Here is a 20,702-nt window from a genome sequence, read left to right on the forward strand (position 1 = left end):
TACAAAAATCGTGTTGAGTTTTGTGGAGCGGCTTGTTTTAACAATATAGTGACTTGTTACAGTTTATATCTTATAAGACTAGTTAAAGAGGGGTGTGACGTAGTTTGCGCGCCACTGCATTGTCTGTTGTCAGGAAGTTCAGTCGCCTATTTGTCCCCAGTAGTAGTACATGTACAACAAATGTGATTTTTGTGAGTTGCTTGCATACTATCTCAGAAATGAGGCGAACAAGGAGTTGCAAAGCGAAAAAAGAAGGAACTGCACAGAATGAGACCTCAAATACGTCAGGTATCAACATTAGTTTGTTCGCGTAGTATATGTTAGCTTCCAAACACGCTATTTTGCGCCCATATTGTCTAATTCATGTGTGAATGAATTAAAATGAAATTGTTTATTTTAAATCTGTTGGTTACAACATGACTGACCTAGTCTGAATTCTTATATTATTCAGAGGCTAGAGTTAGAGCACATACAGTGCTAATGAATGCATGAATAACTTTGTTATCCTAGTAGGTATGTCTATTCAGAGGGCTCTGAAGAACTACTGTAGGACCTAAAGTATTCTTAGTTCTTCAGAGCCCTCTGAATAGACATACCTACTACCAGTATTGACATGTATGCATTAACCTCTCCACACAGTTGTATGGCAGTGGGAGGGGGACGACGGGCAATGGGAACCCTATTCGCCCACAGTCTGCACTCAGCTGGACGCAGCTGTGAAGGCAGGGGAGGCTTGTGTCACGTTAAACCATGTGCCTGGAGGCCGATATGAGGCTGATATTGTCAACATGGTCCAAATCAACCTGGCTACAAAGTACAAGAGGAAGATTCGCTCACAGGCGGTTAAACCAGGTCAGGGAGTGACAAAAGCCAGTTGGTCTGGTGTACTTCATTGCCTCTGTATTTCTTGGTGTGTCCTGCTCTTGCTATGATCTAACCAGGTGTTAACTGATTCTATTCAGAGAACCTTGATGGAGGTGATGTCGGCAACGGGAACCTTTTGGGTGACAGTACTGGCCAGATGAAAACAGAGGATGAAGAGCTGCCTGTGGTCAAAAAGAGACGGGGTGCAGGAGGGAGCCACAAATCAGGCAAGAAGGTCCCTACAAATGAAAGTGAAAATGAAACAAAAGGTGAGAATTAATACATACGCATGAAAGAAATGTACACACACACGTACACGCACAAGCACACGCACAAGCACACGCGCACCCACCCATCTATGACTTCTTTGATATGGAAACCTTAAGTATGTCAAGTGCATATTTATGCATGCATACTTATTACATATACCTACTGTATGTGTATGCTTACTTTTTAAACACAGAAGTAGTAAAGACTGTGATCATGAAGGGAAAAGCCCCAGTGGACCCAGAATGCAGTGCCAAACTGGGAAAGGTATGATGTCAGATCCTTATTGCCCTAGATACTTTTGGCTTGCTGAGTGTATTAGATGTCCCTCCACTGTACATACGTTTAGAGTGTACAGCAAGGGGTGGTTTGGATCAGTCTGACTGATGAAGTGCATACATATCCTCTATGCATACATATCCTCATGACCTCTGTTTGGTCCAACTGTAATAGGCCCATGTGTACAGCGAAGGAAACGAAGTGTATGATGTCATGCTGAACCAGGTGGGTATACGAATGAATGACAGATGCATGAATTCTGCTCTGTCCCACTGAAAGAGAAATCAAAGTGGTTTTGCACACGTATTCTCCACAGACCAATCTTCAGTTCAACAACAACAAATACTACCTGATCCAGCTGTTGCAAGATGATAACGCCAAGGCCTATAGCGTGTGGATGAGATGGGGCAGGGGTGAGTGCACATATGAGTCTGTTGATTTCTGCTTGAGTGTGGACTGGAGTGGAGGGGTTTTCTGATTTCTCCCCTAAGGTGTACGGCACATATCCCTGTTCTAATGTCACTTCTAAAGTACTGTATATGACAACAGTGCATTGCTGTTTTCAGTGGGTAAAGTTGGACAGAGCAGTTTGTCGACATGTGGTGGTGATCTTGCCAAAGCTAAAGATCTCTTCAAGAAAAAGTAAGTGAGATGATTGTTTGTCTCCTCTCTGTAATGTCATGTATTGTGTTAAATGTAACCTAATTCATGTACCGGTACATGCGTTCACTCAGTTGGTAAATAGACTGTATGTGCGCAGAGATGGGCAAAAATACATCACAATGTCAAATACCCTCATTTTAAATGTGTATCACAATAAACTACAAAATATACACTAGCCAGGCCACGTGTCAAGATAAAATACTTTATTTTTGTATTTTCAAAATGCTAAGAAGGAGCATCAAATCACTGTGCAGGTCTTCCATATCTGTCTATTTAATCTTTTCATTCATCAGTACACTGACTCTGTTGATTAAGTGGACAGTGTTCGAGAGCAACAGCTTTTCTCTGCCTACGAGACATGCCATAAATCTGCAAACAGTCACCAGATCAGCTATGCTGAACTGCCTGTAACATTTCATAGCCTAAATGCTATATCAGAGAAGTGCTCGAAAAGTCACAACTTCACTTGTCAAGTGATACAAACTAACCACTAACCTATTTAGAGTTGCAGAATGTGGGCAGCCCAGTGCAGTTCTATTACCTTAAAATAACTTCAAAGTGATGGTGCACTGACTATAATATAGAGAATGAAGTTTCTGACAGTCAGTGCATGCTGAGTGCTTGACTTGACTCAACTTTCTGAGCAATTTTACAGGGTAATGACATAACCGATTCGATGATCATGTTGATTTGCCTATTGATGATTAAAGTTCTCAAGAAAAAATAGTTGCCCAATATGAAAGGGGACGTGTCAGAACAGCAATACCGGTAGTCAGGAAATCGCACAGCAGCATTGCCTTGTGTATCATCAGCTTTAGAGGACACATACACCTCACAGTCAAAATTGTTCCAAAGTTCTACCATAAACAGGCAAACTTATAAGTGTGGATGGGCAAGTAACTATATGGTTGAGTGAGTAGGTTGGTGTGAGAGAGGGAGCGTGTATTGTGTTTGTCAAGGGCATAGGTTTGCATATGGACCATAGGGTCATATCCAAACCAATATTTTGGGTAGACAAAATTGTCCCTCCCTATATTTTAGCAGTCTCATTTGTATTATTTTTGTTGTGAAGTTGTATTCATTCGAATGTGTCCTCATAAGGTGTACATCTCCAGGACGACCAGTTTATGTGTTCCAAAGCTCAGACCAAACCTACGCCCTTGGTGTGTGAGCAACTCATTCTTGAACTAGATCGTCTTCCTGAGTCATAAGTCTGGGCAAATTACGAAGTCAGCACCAGTCAGAGGCTACATTCATTATTTTGCATTTTATGGTGTCATCACATCGCCAAAAATATTGATTTTACCAAAAATATTTGCCAGTATTTTTGAACTACAAAAATACACACCTTTAAAGTATTTTGCCACAAAATATGCAGCCATTTACTTCAACCCAATAAAATGCATATAAAAAAAATGCTATTTTGTATTTTGAATGCGTAATTGAAATACATGTGTCATAGATACTGCTCATCCCTGTATGTGCGTACTCCAACAGGCTTGTGTGCTGTTATTGTTTTATAGATTTTTGGACAAAACAAAAAATGACTGGGAAAGTAGGGCAACATTTGAGAAGATTCCTGGGAAATACGACATGATATTTATGGACTACAGCACCAATGACAAGGCAGGAATGAAGGCGTATTATTATCACAAGTTGTATTTATTTGGCCTTTCAAAACATCTGACTGACATAACAAAAAGGTAGTCTTCAGATTTCATCTGAGTGTTCATCATTTTCAACCTTAGGAGGAGGCTGAGGTGAAGGAGGAGAAGGAGGCTCCTGTCCAGAAAAAGGTTTCTACATTGGACATCAAAGTGCAGAACCTTCTGGAGCTCATATGTGACCTCAAAGCCATGGAGGAATGTGTGCTGGAAATGAAGTTTGATACCAGAAAGGCTCCACTCGGTATGTATTTGGGATGGGACAACAACATATCAAGACAGCAACATATAGTGATATTTCTGTTCACAGTCATTTTTTCATGTGTCTGCGTCACACATCTTAAGTTCAGATATTACCTCAGGCAAGATGTTCACATGCTTCAAATACCACAGGCAGAGGCCAAATCTCTTCACACGTCAAATGTCACACGTTTCTCCCAATAGCTAAAGAAATCAGCTGCTATCTGATGTAAACAAAGCAACTCAATAGCATGCTGCAGGCTTTGCCCTAGTATCCATCAGGATATTGAAGCATGATGCCAGATTCAGGGTGTTTGTATTGGAGTTAATTTGTATAGTGTGCATTATGGCCGCACTATAGGTAAGCTGACCCCAGAGCAGATTCGTGCTGGTTATGCGTCTCTGAAGAGGATTGAAGACTGCCTGAAGAGGAAGGGAAGCAACAAGGACCTCCTGGAGGCCTGTAACCAGTTCTACACCCGCATCCCCCATGACTTTGGGTAAAACAGAAACAGCCGCCCAGTATGACATGCAGTACAGTACAGTCATGTTTAACTCTGCAAAAGTTTGGAGGTGTAACTTGATGTCTTAAAATGTTTCTGTGAGCATCTGTCCTGTGTGTGACTAACTGAAAACAACCGTCTCCTTAGGCTGCGCACTCCACCAGTTATCCGCACAGAGGAAGAGCTGAAGGACAAAATAGCATTGTTGGAGGTAGGCCTGTTTAGACAAGTGTTTTTTTTAAAAAACATTTCATTTTGGGATCATTCCATGTCAGATCAACCTGGTGTACCTCAAATTATAGTTTATCCTCATGAAAGATGAATCATTATTTATCAAGTTACAATCACTTCAACGCCTAAATAATAGCAAGTTTAGGGGTTGAAGTCACTTAGAATTAACTTCATAAACATGTGAAATACATACTTGGTCTACAAAGGTGTGGTCAGTTATGTCATGTCATTGAAGGGGAAAAAACCCACATTGTGACCAAGCCCACTGGTGATTTAATCCTTTAAAACTAGCCTTTTAAAATGACTCCAGAAACAACATTTTAGATTTAGCTTATTTTCAACCACACAAAATCACATAAATATCAAAATCTGGTTTGTAAATCATCTTTTAAAATGTAAGATTTCATATATCTATATATATTTATTCATTTGTTTGTGATTTCTGCATATATTGATTCTTCTACCACAAATAACTGACACTGTGTGTCACAGAATAGCCCTTTGTGACTTTTGAAGGTCTAAATGTGTATTCTCATGTTGTGCCATTGTATGGCTGGTCACTCAAGCAGCCCTGCTGTGTCTTTGGCCCTTTTAGGCGTTGGGTGACATTCAGATAGCTGTGAAGATGGTTCAGTCGAGCGCCAACAAGGACGAGCATCCGCTGGACATACAGTACCGTTCTCTCCAATGCCAACTGCAGCCTCTACCTGCGGCCAGCAATGAATTCCAGGTGAGCACACAGCCCTTCACAACACAGGCCAGTGCTGTTTTTTTCTTGCTCATCATTAAATCGCTCAGCCCTCATGTTGTTTTCATGTTTGTGGAGTCAAATGTTCCTTTCGTACTTGCACTGACCGACACAGTCAGGTGATTGTCATTATTAAATCACTCTGCCCTCTAGTCGTGATTATGGAACTTCTCCCTCTCTCTCTCTTTCCTTCGTCAATCAGGTGATTGAGAAATATCTGCAGTCCACTCATGCCTCCACTCACAGTGACTACACCATGAATGTGCTGGACATTTTTGCGGTGGAACGGGAGGGAGAGAACAACAGTTTCCTCTCCCAGCTACACAACAGGTCTCTCCCCTCGGTCATTTGTGCTCATGACCTCTGTCTGTGCACATCTCTTACAATGCCAGTGTCTGGCTTGGCCTCATTTCAATAATGACAACAGCATCATTCACCATATAGTGTGTATCTAATTTTGTGTGTGTGTGTGCATGTGTGTGTGTGCGTGTGTGCGTGTGTGTGTGTGTGTGTGAGTATATGTATTTGCTTTATTTTTCTTTGTGTGTGTGTGTGTGTGTGTGTGTGTGTGTTGTTCTGTGCAGGATGCTGCTGTGGCATGGTTCTCGTCTGTCCAACTGGGTGGGCATTCTGAGCCAGGGCCTAAGGGTTGCCCCTCCAGAGGCACCGGTCACAGGTTACATGGTGAGTGAGTGAGTGAGTGAGTGAGTGAGTGAGTGAGTGAGTGAGTGTTTGAGCTCAGAGGAGGAATCACACACTCTCGCTTAACCTGGGTGACGTGTAGTCACTGACTTCCTGTTTGTCTCTTCAATTCACCTCTAGTTTGGCAAGGGGATTTACTTTGCTGACATGTCATCTAAAAGCGCCAACTACTGCTTTGCCAATCAGAAGAACAACATTGGAATCCTCTTGCTCAGTGAGGTGTGTACCGCTAAGGCCACTCTCGGGATTTGTTTATGTTTTTGTTTACATTAACCACCTCATGTCCTCATGTCATTGTTGTGGTTACAGGTTGCCCTGGGAGACTGTAAAGAGTATATGGCTGCTGATTACAATGCAAGCAGTCTGCCTGCTGGGAAACACAGTACTAAAGGCCTGGGGCAAACAGCTCCTGATCCCAAGAACTTTGTCACACTGTAAGTCTTACCCACATCCCCTCCTCCCCATTCTGACAAGTCTTGTGGTGTCAGATACAGTATGCTGTATGTTACAGCACACTTTGACAACTTTGAGAGACTGTGGTTTCATTTTGGTGGGTGTGAACTATCACTGTGTTATATGAATTTGACACTATCCAAATAGTAAACAAAACAATGATAGTGGATTAGTGATCGAGCATGTAGGTGTGCCTGCAGTTGATACAACTAATTTAATCCTGGTCGTTCTGGACTTGCCTTCCAGGGATGGCGCCACTGTGCCTATGGGGCCTGGCATGAAGACTGGCGTGGGGCAGAGCGGAGGCTACAGTCTCCTGTACAACGAGTTCATTGTATACAATCCTGCACAGACACGCATGAGATACCTCCTGAGAGTGCAGTTCAACTACCCATCACTGTGGTGACACCACTGCACCCACTTTGGAAAGAAAAATGCCTTGAATGAAGAGTTAATGACATCCTTAATGTTATGTGCTTAGAAATAGCAGTTGGAAAGGGTTTAGAAAATAAATAAGCTTGGTTAAAAGGATGTTTGTTTTATTACACTAATGTGCAATGAGTTGTTTATGTGAAATATTGTTACAATAAAATGGTATGTTTTGGTATTCATATGCGTTTTAGTTTTGTTTGGATAGTGAAAGCATATATATGCATATAGATGTGAGCAAGATAAAAACACACTTTTCTAGACGCTCCGCTTCGCGTCGGGCCGTATCACCGTCTAGAACGTGCATTAACTTTGACTACTAACTGCATGCGTGTCGTCCATTATCCCTTAACCAACATAAAGCTTAAACCGTTTGCATGAGAACCATTTCAGAGTTAACTGAATAGGTACACACACACATACCGATATACACAGTACAGTATATGCATGTAAATATATGCATCTGTTTTAACTTCTGGAACCGCCCCCAAATAGAAGCAGTATGTACAGAAAGACGTTGATGATGTCCAGGTAAACGATGAGAGCGCCGAACACGTACTCCTCCGGGCTGAGTGCGTACGTCTGTCTGCCCATCACCAGCTGGCAGTCCACCACCAGGAACTGCACCAGAGACAGACAAGAGCACAGGGGTCAACAGGGACGTGCAAGAGACCTCTGATTAACGTACAAATAGTAGAGAATAGAAATGCATTAAGATGCATGTATTGTAATCTTCTATGCATGGATCACATTTATCTACAGCAGTGTTTTTCAACCTTTTTTGAGCCAAGGCACACTTTTTTGATTGAAAAAATCCTGCGGCACACCACCAGCCGAAAATGTTAAATAAATGAAATTTTATTGAAAATGAAATTAGATAAAACTTTGTAGCCCTCATTAACGATATCAAGTCATTCTTGTCAAAGTGTCTAGAATAGGAATCAGAAAATGATTTCTATTCACTCTTTTTTTAGACCAATTAGGTGAAATTGGATAATTTCCCACGGCACACCTAACAATGTGTCACGGCACACTAGTGTGCCACGGCACAGTGGTTGATCTACAGTATTATGTTCTGTGTAAGGGTATGTTTTTTTGGTTGCTAGTGGTGTCAGAGCTTTCTGTGTGGTGTGTGTGACTAGTGAAACCTGCTGGTCCAAGACATCTCCTCTTAGCATTCACTTGGATAGTAATAATCACAAAACTCATTTCAGTCATATAAACTTGACAGTGAAGAAAGTGGTGGGTATACCAGTGAAAAAAGCAGAGCCCCAAGGAAGCCATAGACGACATCTACGATTGTGGAGTAGTAGAAAATGCTGAAGAAGCCAAACATCAGAAGGCTTGTGGAAAGTGTAACCAGGATCCCATTACAGATTGTGAAGTCCACTTTGGTCTGGGCAACATAAAAGAAGAAACAGTATGTAGGCAATGTATACGGAAATGTGAAAAGAATATAGAGTAAATGGACTGACGGATGTTGGATCCTACCTGGGCTGAGAAGATGATAATGGAAAAAGAAACGGCCAGGGTTGAGCCCATGGCGATGACCACAGAATGAGTGTTGTAACACGAGGCCACTGCACCAACCACATAGGAGAGACTGAGAGTGACCAGGCCCTGGAGAAAGACAGAGGTCACACTGTTATGCAGCGCTCTAATGCCGTTAGGGGGGAAAAAATCTGTGTTCAGAACATCCACTCACGGGTAAATCATAAAAATGGAAAAAGATCGCACACTTGAAATCCTTCTTTTTAGTTTTATTTTCTCTTTTCTCTAGCACAGAATAGCGTTTCGACCATGTGGTCTTCTTCAGATTCTGTGCTAGAGAAAAGAGAAAATAAAACTAAAAAGAAGGATTTCAAGTGTCAGAACATCCACTCACACCGACTGAGTACAGGCTCAAACATTAGTATCAAGCTTGTGCAAAATTCAGAATTTGAGAATGATTCTGAATTGAAATTCAATGAAACTCAAAGAAATTCATACATAATTTAAGGGTAGAGTTTAACAACACAACTAAACTAAACTTCCTTCCTAAGAAGGAAGACCTGAGATGAGATGTGATGAGATGGGGGTGTTGCAATTCTATTGAGCCGCCATCGAGAGCATCCTCACGTTTTCTATTAGTCTGATATGGTAACTCTAATACCCTGTGATAATGTGTGTGTGTGTGTGTGTGTGTGTGTGTGTGTGTGTGTGTGTGTGTGTGTGTGTGTGTGTGTGTGTGTGTGTGTGTGTGTGCGTGCATGTAAATGTGCGGGTGCCTGTGTCTGTGTGTGCGTGCGTGCACGATTGGTGTACAGTCACTAAATGTTGCATGGCACCCCATGAACAGAATTTCACAAAACATGCCATAAATTCAGAGGGTGTCATAATAATACACTTCCAATTGTGTGCAGTTTTGAACATGCCAGAAATAAACCTGCGATGACAACACTCAATTTTTGCTTTTTCATGTTTTAACTGGTGCTATACTGCAAATAGGTGGTTATGGGATGGGTTGAGATGGCTCATTGAGACCAACATACGAACATTTTTGGTCATTCTAGGCCCTACGGTTTTCGAGATTTTGGGTAGTCCAGTGAGGCGGGTGGGCGGGGCGACAGATCAAAACGAAAATCTGTGATTCTGTGTCATTGTTGTGGCACCACATGCCCACCCACCAAGATCTTCAAAATTACTGAATAAGAAAATAATAATAATAATAATAATAATAATAATAATAAAAATAAAAATGTCTCCACTGCAGGTCTCCTCCCCAACCCGCCACCTGTGACTCACCAGGGCCACCAGGTTCCACGGATGGAGGCGGCTGAATGACCTGCAGCATATCAGGACCAGAGACATCACCACAAAGGTGATGTAGGAACTGATCATAATCCAGAATCCGTTCTGCGTCATCATGTATTCCTTCACTGTGCGGGAGAAGGTGAACACACACACCACGCTGAAGGTGAAGAGCAGCTGGAGAGTCACCAGGCTGAACACCTGTGAGGGAGCATGAACACGACCTTTCACACACAGTGCAAGTATACTGTACGTCACAGTACATCATTTGTAAATATTCCGCCCTCCCACAAGCACAAACACTGTTACTTTTGCCTTCTTTGGGATGCCCATTCACCCAAACCCCCTTATAATTGGCCCATGCCTGTGAGGAGGTGAGATGAGATGCCATCTCTATATGAGGTGCAGAGTTGTGTACTGTACAAAGCATGCCACTGGAAGAAAGACAGACTGTAATCAGACATGGGTGGTGTGTTACCTTTCTTATGAAAGCAAGGCGGATGGATTTATTTTCAAAACCTGACACTTCCACAAGACCACAGCCCTCAACCACTGGACGGAAACAGGAGAAGTGTATTTAATTTGCTGTTCACACATTTCAGTCACCGACTGTAAATATATTTGAATGCATTTATCTTCACACCGTGCGTGCCACCAGGTTTCAAACCACTTTACCTGGTTGCCCCTCGGAGCTACATTGATACCCAAGCTCCTGAGGATGGTAGGGCTCATTGGGAGGGTTTTGTGGGTTGAATGACGGATAGGCACTGTAGAGGGGTGGGGCCTGCATGTAGGGTGGAGGCTGCTCCATCAGCTGTGGCTCACTACATGGTGCGGGTGAGGGCAAGAGCCTCGCTGTGTCTGCACTAGCCTGGAAGTCTTCGAGCACTGAAGGAGGCTCAACATCTGCCATTCTGGACTGGAAATCAATAACACAAATGTTACACTCATCCAAGAATTCACATACAGTATAACATGAATTCATTTTGAGTCTATCGACCTTTGTGACCAAGCAACAATGATGCGGGAAACCTCAAATTTCCACTTATTGCTCAGTTGGAATCTTTACAGTTGACATTTGAAATGGGCGTGGGATTTATTCAAGACAACTTTTCTCACAGGAAACCTTTGATCTGTCAAGTTTAGGAAGTGGTTAGTCTACTTCAGGGGGTTCCCAGGAGTGAAAGTACACTCTTATTTAAAGGTTTCTTGGGGTGATATATAGAACCACGCAGGCTTGATGAACTCTTCAAAATGGTTTAAAGAACCATTTACGGGTGCCATATATGAAGCAGGCAATAGAACCATTTTTGATTCTATATACTGTAGCATCGTTTTTCTAAGAGTGTATGTCTGTGTCTTATACATTATACATTATGCGACATTTATTTTAAAGAACTGACACACACACACACACACACACACACACACACACACACACACACACACACACACACACACACACACACAAATAATAATAAAAAAAAACTATTCACCAAACAACTTCTTCTCAGTACTTACACAGCATGACAAATCATGAAGTAGCAACTATATAAGATTGGTTTGGTCAAATTGGTCATCAATTTGGACCACCTGCATATTGTGAAAATATCGATATTTACATTTACATTATTTTTTTGGCATTCATTTTCGCTTTTATCAAAAGTGACTTACAGCAGTGTAGAGGAGACCTTATCTAGGAAGTACCGCATTTGTCAATACTACTAGACTATTCGGCACTCAATATGGCATCATAAATATCTGCTGATACAATGTTTAAACTGTTAGTCAGCCGACCTACACTTTTACAGGAATCTTATCCAGTTTTTGCCTATTTCATCTGCATCAAAGTGTAGAATTAGGAAGACAAAGCTCACAGCTCAAAAGTTACTTTCGGTTTCCAAAACATTTTGTCTTGCAACTTTTAAGAAGAGACTATATCAATTCTTACCTTTTCTCCAGAGGTGATGACTTCTCTATGTGTCCTCGAATACCTTTAGTCCTCTTATTTAGAGGTGATGCCTTCTCAGTGTCCTCAGCTAGAATACCTTTAGTCCTCTTATTTAGAGGTGATGCCTTCTCAATGTCTCCTCGACCAAGCACTCACCCAACCTGTTTTCTCAGAGCCTCTTGCACTTCCTCAAACAACAATGTAAACGAAATTAAAACAGTTTGTGGTTGTAAATGATTGGCCAATAAGAGCATTGCCTGTCCTTTAGACTGAGATGCACTTCCCCTATGTTACTCTCTGTTGTGCACTTTCAAGTTGAAGATATATACCCTCTCCAGTGTATGATTGAGTGATTCAGTGAATGTTGACGTTTAGTTTATCAACAGAAAAAAAGATGAAAAGGGGGTTTACTTGATAATCTATTGTGGTGCTCCTTTACAGTGACGTCATTTTGTACTAAAATGTAGACAATTTGCACTCCTTCAGTGTCAAAAGGTCCAGGATGATGAAATGCTGTTCAGTACAGGCCTCAAAGAGGAACTGATTTCCTCATTTGATTTCACTTTGATTTGGTTTCACTAGTGAGGCATAGTTTGGGCTATAGCATATTTTAAAATGTTCCGTCCAGCCAATATGTTTTATTGGCTGCCACTGTCTTAAGTGTAAATTTATCGTCTTATGTGCTCACATCCGGCCACATTTTTAAATTTGTTTAAACAAGCCAAAGTGGCCTCTCAGGCCTGCCGCCACTACCACCACGCGCTTCACGCACTGTGCGTATGTTGAAAGAATGCGCTGGACTGAGCGGCGGTCATATTTTGTACCACTTTGCGGTACATCTAGTTTGATACATGATTGTGTTAAAAAAACGCTATTTAAAAAAAAAAAAAAAAAACAACTAAGGCGGCTCCACACAACATGATACTTTGATCGAAGTATCATCAGTGTCTCTACACAAACTCAAGCATTGAGAACATTGTGTGTGATAAGAGTGTACATGAGCAAGAGAAACCATTGCCATTGCCATGCATGTAGTGTCAAATATGTACTTTAATTCAACAGTAGACATTCAATTTCATGTTGGTATCGTTTGCTACGCCAATATGCAGGTACAGTAAACTTGGTACTGTGGCACATTGCAGAAAGCCAGTACTTTCGGTTCTTTTTTTTATAGTGGCATAGCACAACTCGCAATTCCTCTTTAACTGTCTGAACTGAGATGGACTTAATAGCTATCAGCCTTTGTCTTTATTGAGGTCTGAAAACAGGTGGATTACCAGTCCCAACTCTTCCCTGAACTCCGCAGTTGAATATTTCTGAGGCCTCTTGAGCAAAGGATCCTCCATTATTGTTCGTCATCAATTGGTCAGAGCAGTCAACAGCATTCATAAAATCATTGTGATTATGAATTGCTTTTGGTTGCCACACCTGAACGGTGTGGCACCGATCGACCACTTTCTCTCTCATTTCCACTATCACCAACTCATTTGCATTGTCAATGGGTGGAAGCCCAGTCACAGCTCTACTCCAGTATTGTGCAAGACAAACACAGTCTCTTACCTACTGCATTCTCCCTTGTTGTTGCCATCTAGCACACCTTCCCCTTTTTAATAGATTCTGGGAAGCCTTTTCTGGTTTCTGCTCCAGTTCCTGTAGATGGTAGACTGGGTAAACCCTAGGCTATAGGTAAACCCTGCCTGATCTGCCGGCGATTTGGATTTTGCCCTGCAGCTCAGGCTGGAAACCTGCACATCTATCTCTCCTGCTTCCTGTCCACATCTTGTGGGTCCAATCACAAACTAGCTTATCCAAAAGACGCACCCGGATCGTTGGTCTGATTAGTTGATTGACTATCCAAATGCAAGTTATTTGACATTGATCATGTCTCTTGTGCAATAGAAATAGGGTGCAGACTCCCCAGACTTATTTTCAATCTTAATAGACCGGTCGGGGATCGGTAACCCTCCGGTTACAAGCTTGAAGCCCTAACCAGTAGGCCACGGCTGCCCCCCATTTGAAGGAGCAATCCGGCCATTTTTCACATACTGTAGATCTCCATTTGTTGAGGTCAACCAGTTCTGTCAGTACGAAAAAAAACTCCTGAAAACAATTGAGTTGTTACAGTTTAGAGCTAAAGTAGCCAGGCAGCAACAGCGCTGCTCTGGGAGCATGAACCTTCCCCCAGAGTGTAGCTTTGTAGCTGCCTGAAAGCTCTAACTGTTGGCTACAGCAACTCGAGCTATAGATAAAAACCAACTGTTTTCATTTGTGCATAGACAGCTCTCGTGACCTTGAGAAACTGATATTTATGTCTAAAACTGCCAGAATTCTCCTTCAAGATACTTCAGAAAGGAAAGAAAAAAAAATCCCTTAGCTATCGCCTGATTACAAGCTTTAAAGCTATTATTTCATGGATTTACAGTGCCATCTGGTTGTTTGCTTTGATGTTGGTAACCAAAATCCTCCCTGTACCCACTACACAGTTGTCTCAAGTGTTCAGCAAATCAATAGGCTAGCGCTAGACTACAAACGTCTGATAGGTCACTAAAAGTATGTTAATTGGCAGTGGAGGGGAAATCAGATGAAGGCCAAAAATCATAACATGAAGTCTGTTTGTGAAAACATGGTCAGAAGTGAGAGCAGACCCCAGGCCCTAATTTAAATGCAGGGCAAAACATGACTAAAGCTGGCTTAATAACTACGCAAAATCTCTTTGCAAGTCTATCACCATGAGAAAGATCCTAAGCACAAACATCGGTCCCACACCACATGATGCTGTTAATTCATGCACAAGAACTTCAGACTGACTTTGCACTTTGCCCAGCATTCAAATTAGAACTTCCTCCCTCTGACCGTGCAGTTTTATATGATACCTCAATGTCCACTCCACGCACATGCTTCTGTTTTCATGAATATTAATAATATGCACAAACAAACATGAACAGTTCACACATTAAGCATATTTATTGTAAAAAATACATATAAAACACTCTTTCAGACATACAAAATATTTGGGCATAAAAAACAGTAAAATGAACAAACAAGAGACAAAGGTATTTTGAATTGCCATACATATTTACAATTTAATAAATAAATACTCAATTGTTCTTTAACTGAGAGAAGGCAGATTGTCAATTCTTAAATATCGCCAATGTGATTTTTACAACATCCATTCCTTAGTATCATAGGGGTCGTCAGACACCTTAGAGATCACAGAGGACTCAGGAAAGTTAATCAACGATGCATTTCACTCTTACTTAAAAAAATCCACAAAAATAAATCAATCATTCTTGGAGTTAGCGATCCCCCAGGTTAGTAAATTTAAAATAGTGAGGTATTGCACCACATCAGTTAAATGAAAACATCAAGGGAAACATTTTGAATCAGAAGATTCTCCACATTTTTTTCTATAACATCCTCCAGCAATAAAAGCCTTTGACAGCAAAATATGGATCTCATACAATCACTCTCTCCGTTCTTCCTCTCTCTCACACACTCTCACACACACACACACACACACACACACACACACACACACTTTTGGCTTTTCTCGAGTTCTAGAGAAACTATGACATGCACAGGGGACCCTCTGTGGGGCAGAACGTAGCACCTCTGAGCGCAGCCTGAACAGAGCACGCTCCACTGCAGCACGCGTGGCCAGAGGCAAGCGATGCAAGGATGAAAACAACAACAACCACTAAGCTCAACCCCAATGGGAATAATAAGAATATCAACAACAATGATAATAATGATAATAATAATAATACTTAGAAAACATTTGTTTTCAATGCTGTGGCTCCTCCATTCTGTATCTTTTATGGATTCGGGGGGAGGGGAGGGGGGGGGGGGGCACTTGGGAACTGCAAGGGTGAGGGAATAAAGCCACTAGTCAGCCCCTCTCCCAACTGTTCCTGATGTCCACACTCAGAGCAGAGCAGCTATGACTTGGTGTGAAAACATGGCGACAACTCACCACTGCTGAACCGAACTGGTTAAGGGATGACTGCTATGGGGACGCGTTTCTCCACAGACATGAAAACAGAGGCTTGGGGAGGCCAGCGACTGCCTCCCCAACTACTCTCCAAAAGCAGAACACGGACCAGACGAGCACAGGCAGGACTCACTGGTGGGGGTCATGAGCTCCACAAGGGCATTTCTCATCTCCAGACACTCCAACGAGGAGGCAGGCCACAGCTGACTGGAGTCATTAGGACTTCATTAGTGCCCCACTCGTTCCCGTGACCTGCACCCATGCCCACCTCAACCTCTTAGCCTCTGTGGGGCTAGATGGACATCCTGAGAGATATATATTTTTTTCCAGGGCACATCCATGACCGAAGGAACCAAATGCGTTGATGCTGCTTGACCTAAGGAGCGTTGGGATCCAGGTCGTGAAACACAACCAAAGAACATTCTCAATCTCTATGTTCAACAAAAACAAATGCTGTGTGCAAGCCATTTTTCCCAAGTCAAACCATGTGAAATGACACTCCACTTATGAATTGTGTTCTGTGTCACTAAAAATATTACACACACACACAAAACCCCACAACCATCACCCACTAAAAATATTTGTCCTCTCCCTCCCCATCCGTCCAGCAACCATTTGGAGGAAAAAAAAAAAAAAAAAACGGTAGTAGCGGCAGTCTCAGCATCATGCCTTAAGAACAACACCGTGCAGAATACTTACGCATACAATTCTCAACTCTGGGGGTCCATGTTGGTTTGACACCCAAATAAGGAAATAGACCTCTGGATAACATCACATCAGCCGAGTTGTTTCATGTGATGCATCTAACGAGGCCTTTCTTGTAGAATAAAACTTTAGCCAGGCCCCAAACCACCCTCTCTCATCTCTCGCACTCCTGCCAGGTGAGATACCTTAGCAGCCAGTTTGCCAGAGGTGATCTACTTGCAAGCAAATACCCACTGTTTCCTCATCAGTTATCCTTGTTTTTCTTTTTAACGGTCACATTGCAAGCTTTAGAGAGGACAGGTTCAAGGAAAGGAAAGGCAAGCAGAGATGTCCCACTACCCTCCCCTACTCCACAGCCCTCATTCCCAGCAAGCACCTCAGGTGGGGAGGAAAAAAAGTCCAGGATTTCATAGCCAAGCCAGAAGGGAGTTGATTCAGGTTTCACGGGAGCAGAAATGTTCAGTGTCAGCTAAAACAATGAAGTCAATTTATTGTATTTCTTGCTGCCCGGTCATTTTTTGCCTTTTTTTTCTGGCCAGGAGTGGGGTCCTTTAGAAGAAGAGAAAAAAAGTTAACAATCTTCATCCATCATGTAGTGATAGTGAATTAAAAGCAACAATGACGAACACAACACAAACACGCCGGTCATCCTTTTTCGAGGAATAATAAAAGAATAATTCAAATTCACACTCACACACAGGCTCACCTGAGACAGCAATTGCAATCAATCAAAGGGGTGTTCGGGGCAACAGGGTTTCACCTTGCACCAGGAGTCAATGCAGCTACAGAGAGTCAGAGAAAGAGATCCAATGTGGTGAGACATCCAGAGTAGGCCATTCATCATCAGAATGAGAGCAACTACAGGCAACTACAGCTACCAAGAAGTCTTTCACGTGTGAAGAGAGATGTGAGGAATGAAGTGGTGTGTGTATGTGTATGTCTCTGTGTGTGCATGCATGTGGTTGTTCACCTTTTGTGATAGACACACAGGCAGGCCAGACGTGCGATGGTCTCTCCCTGAAGCAGATCCTCCAGGCATATGGAGCACTCACCACTGTCCTTGGCCAGGACGTCAGCTACAAAACCCCACAAATCACAAACTTCAAAGCCATGTTCAAAGCACAACAGTCGTGCCCAAACATAAGGACTACAAGGCATCACCATCAGAAATTCAGTTATATGGAGAAGGGTGGGGGTCTGTTTGCCCTTGGGCACATGAAGACAAAAGAGATTTTAAAAGGGGACAGATGGACTCACTATTGTATGGAAGAGGGGGAGAGGTGAGACAGCTCAACAGGTGTTCCTCAATCCTGCCTCCAGGGAACGGCTTGGAGCAAAATGGGCAGCGGATTGCTGAGGAGGGGAATTAAAGACATGAGATTAAGAAAGGCATTTGCCATAATCTGTCAAAGCTTCCTCAGAACACAAGACATGGTTTTTGTTATTAAATTACATAACGAATGTTATGTATTGCACAGTTCTTGAAATCACAATATCGACTCATTGAATTGACCACCATCCCCATTATTAGTTTTCTGGACTGTCACAACAGCACACATGCAAATCCAAGGGGTAATGTTAGCGGGCCAGTGGGTTGGTTTACGCGCGACCATTTGGCCTAGATCTCCCAGCTCACTGGACTGTGGCCAGCTCTATGCACGTGAGTCCTCTGACCCATTTCCTACCCCTACTCCGAAGCATCACTTAGCCGCCTGGTGAGAAAAATGAACTCTCCCAGGAGTAGCATTGACCTTGCCATTGGCCATATCAATGTTCATATCATTACTTGAACATAGTCGGTTTATCACCTTCAGTGAGACTGTGTCATAGTGGAAAACGGCGTCTTGGTAGGAATGCCAATGTGGTGGTAAGGTTGGGTATTGTGATAATTTCCGAAGTGTGAGGGACTGTTTAGCCAGACTGACCCCCCGCCCACCCCCAATCCAAAACTGAAGGATTTCGTCTGTTAGAATGAATCCACGTGATGCGTAATTCAGATAATCTGGCCAAGATCCCCCACTGCAAAGTTTAAATCCGTACAATGGAAGCGCATTGCCTTCAGCGTCAACACAATAGTCAATTTAGTATCACGTTTCCAAGCTGGAGAATGCCCTCAGTGTCACTTGGCGAGCAATACTACTCAAAGACAATCTTTGTTGTCAGGCTTTCACCTAGAATTGACATGGTTGCCACTGAAATGTAAAAGGGACACACAATGAATTTACTGGGCACCTAAAGTAGCCAACTCATTATTGGATTTACTTGTCTTGTTTATTTTCATCATTTAAGATGAAAATAAACTAATTGCTGGGGGGAACAAATAAAGTTATCTTGACCACCTGCATATCGAACTCTAAAGTTGTAAGCTGTGGAAGGGAGTTGACAAATTGATCAATCTAGGTATCTTACTGGTTAGGTTATTGGCGTTAACCTACTTCCCTAAGTTGTTTCACGTTAGCAGCTATAGGAATGAACACCTGGCAAGTAACGCTGACGGTTATACATTTGTGATATTGAACTTGCTAACTAGCTAGCAAGGCCAAAACAAATACGCCAAACAGCTAAAGTTATGTTAGCTAACTGTTAACGTTTTACTCAACATGGTATTAGCTTGCTATGTAGCTATAGCGTTGCATAGCTGCCGTAAACAATTCAGACAATTTGAGCAGTTTGACCTATGAGTTTGACACGTTTTGAAAGTTGTCACTTCGCCGTCCAAGATACACAACATCATCGTTCAACTCACTGCCATGTCGATTGTTCACTCTGTAAAGCCCGATCCATGCCTCCGACACTGGACGTGAATGGGCACCTCTCACTCGTGCGGATCTAGCAGTGACGTTGCGCCCAGAATTGTGTCGACCACCCGGCAAACGTTCGGAGAAAGTGCGATGAGGAACGCGGCCTGTTTCCTCTCCAGCCACAGGCTCGTTGTTTATTGCCTCTCCGGGGCTGCCGTCTCCTTCGTGGTTACCCACGGTGTCCTCTGCTGGTGTGTCCTGACTGCTAAGTGACGGGGAAATGTGATGGTCAGCAGGGCTTCCTTCAGCGCTTGCCTGCTGCCCTGTGTCCGAGTCGCTCCCTTCCTCCGAGCGGCTACGATTTGCTTCCGAATCATGCTCAAAACTACCAGAAAAATCAACCATAAGGCTTGTGGGCCTGTTGCTTCGAAGACGTCGACATGACTCTCGCTTAATTCCGTCCTTATCAAAAGTCGTCGATACAGCCTCTTCTTGTAAACGACTAGATCTTGTACCCATCTCGCGCTGTAACGTTGTTAGATTTACCAGCTAGTAGCTTCCTACCCAGCTAGCGCGGTAGCTCAGCTGAGTACGATGTAACGTTTACGTTAAATATTCAAAATATACCACAATAAATGTATGCTAGGTTGAAGGATACAAGCCAAATACTGAGGTACACTATAACTATACTAAAACGGATCACAACGTCTATGCGATTCTCATTGATTAGCGGTCTTTCTTTATCCCTTATTCCACATTTCCTTTCTTTTGCTGTTCTCCTGTCTCACCCGCAGTGGCGGAAGTGCTTACAACACTCTTCTTCTTCGCTCAAAAGAGATGGCTACGTCACATGCCGGGTGAACTTTTGGTCCAATCATAAGCTGCGTTTCCATTACCCATTAAATTGCGCAAATTAAGAGTTGCGAAAAGAAATGTGCTTAATGGAAACACACACATTTCGAAAAAACTCACATGTTTCGATAAAAAGTTTTTGCGCTCGGGTGAGGTGGTATTTCGAGCGTATCGAAATTTGTATATTTCGCAAAACTGCACTGGAAACACTTTTTTCGCATCTGACGAGTCACGTGATCCAACAAACGGATGTTAGGAGGAACGAAACCGACGAAGAAGACTGCCGACAGGAAGTGGCACCGGGAGAATAATGTAAAACAATATTTTTTTTTTCATTAAAAGTGGCTCGTGTCATTCTAAAATGTTGAATCCACAGCTGTGAACTTGCCGACAACACTTTCTCAAAAACGCTGCATAGGCTACGCAACCGCTCAACTAGTTTTGTTTACCCATAGCAACAACGTTGCTATGCTTTGCTGGTTTAACGTGATGAGAACGGTGCTGAAAGAAATCTAGATTCTAGTTTTAGAAACTAATCAACTGGGCTGATCTACGAAATATTCCACTGACATGGCTGTGACATGATTTAAGCATAGGCCTACTACAACAAACTCCTGTGAAATATGTCA

At 42.6% G+C, this 20,702-nt stretch overlaps 3 protein-coding genes across 3 annotated transcripts; 1 reads left to right on the forward strand and 2 right to left on the reverse strand.

Moving 5' to 3' along the window:
• Nucleotides 1–107: 107 nt before the first annotated feature.
• On the forward strand, nt 108–7,225 carry parp2 (poly (ADP-ribose) polymerase 2). The gene is made up of 17 exons (XM_062530582.1): nt 108–288; nt 640–852; nt 963–1,133; nt 1,328–1,398; nt 1,585–1,635; nt 1,727–1,823; nt 1,977–2,052; nt 3,597–3,699; nt 3,822–3,981; nt 4,339–4,477; nt 4,628–4,691; nt 5,307–5,441; nt 5,662–5,789; nt 6,044–6,143; nt 6,282–6,380; nt 6,471–6,595; nt 6,861–7,225. The coding sequence occupies exons 1-17, from the start codon at nt 219–221 to the stop codon at nt 7,018–7,020; spliced, it is 1,962 nt and encodes a 653-aa protein (XP_062386566.1). The 5' UTR covers nt 108–218; the 3' UTR covers nt 7,021–7,225.
• Nucleotides 7,137–11,979, reverse strand: si:ch211-284o19.8 (protein lifeguard 1). The gene is made up of 7 exons (XM_062530584.1): nt 11,785–11,979; nt 10,509–10,752; nt 10,312–10,385; nt 9,828–10,034; nt 8,535–8,663; nt 8,296–8,439; nt 7,137–7,664 (listed from the first exon to the last, which is right to left on the reverse strand). Exons 2-7 carry the CDS (start codon nt 10,744–10,746, stop codon nt 7,512–7,514), a joined length of 945 nt encoding a protein of 314 aa, XP_062386568.1. The 5' UTR covers nt 10,747–10,752; nt 11,785–11,979; the 3' UTR covers nt 7,137–7,511.
• A 2,745-nt stretch (nt 11,980–14,724) lies between these two features.
• zgc:66427 (uncharacterized protein LOC406256 homolog) lies at nt 14,725–20,009 on the reverse strand. Its single transcript, XM_062530586.1, has 5 exons — nt 19,227–20,009; nt 17,738–17,833; nt 17,451–17,556; nt 17,187–17,262; nt 14,725–17,029 (listed from the first exon to the last, which is right to left on the reverse strand). The coding sequence occupies exons 1-4, from the start codon at nt 19,738–19,740 to the stop codon at nt 17,205–17,207; spliced, it is 774 nt and encodes a 257-aa protein (XP_062386570.1). The 5' UTR covers nt 19,741–20,009; the 3' UTR covers nt 14,725–17,029; nt 17,187–17,204.
• Between the last annotated feature and the right edge of the window lie 693 nt (nt 20,010–20,702).

The sequence above is a fragment of the Sardina pilchardus genome, chromosome 2, assembly GCF_963854185.1.
Source record: "Sardina pilchardus chromosome 2, fSarPil1.1, whole genome shotgun sequence".
In the NCBI taxonomy this organism is placed as follows: domain Eukaryota; kingdom Metazoa; phylum Chordata; class Actinopteri; order Clupeiformes; family Clupeidae; genus Sardina; species Sardina pilchardus.

Bases quoted from the DNA above. Each gene is read 5' to 3' on its own strand.
- si:ch211-284o19.8 (XM_062530584.1), bottom strand. From the start codon at position 10,746: ATGGCAGATGTTGAGCCTCCTTCAGTGCTCGAAGACTTCCAGGCTAGT. The intron at 8,664-9,827 runs GTGAGTCACAGG...GTCTTTCTCCAG, and splicing joins CGTGGAACCTGGTGGCCCTG to GGCCTGGTCACTCTCAGTCT. The intron at 8,440-8,534 runs GTAGGATCCAAC...TATGTTGCCCAG, and splicing joins TTATCATCTTCTCAGCCCAG to ACCAAAGTGGACTTCACAAT.
- zgc:66427 (XM_062530586.1), bottom strand. From the start codon at position 19,740: ATGGGTACAAGATCTAGTCGTTTACAAGAAGAGGCTGTATCGACGACT. The intron at 17,557-17,737 runs GTGAGTCCATCT...GGGGTTTTGTAG, and splicing joins TCCCCCTCTTCCATACAATA to CTGACGTCCTGGCCAAGGAC. The intron at 17,263-17,450 runs GTGAACAACCAC...GACTCTCTGTAG, and splicing joins CTGTGTGTCTATCACAAAAG to CTGCATTGACTCCTGGTGCA.
- parp2 (XM_062530582.1), top strand. From the start codon at position 219: ATGAGGCGAACAAGGAGTTGCAAAGCGAAAAAAGAAGGAACTGCACAG. The intron at 1,824-1,976 runs GTGAGTGCACAT...TGCTGTTTTCAG, and splicing joins GTGGATGAGATGGGGCAGGG to TGGGTAAAGTTGGACAGAGC. The intron at 6,596-6,860 runs GTAAGTCTTACC...CTTGCCTTCCAG, and splicing joins CCCAAGAACTTTGTCACACT to GGATGGCGCCACTGTGCCTA.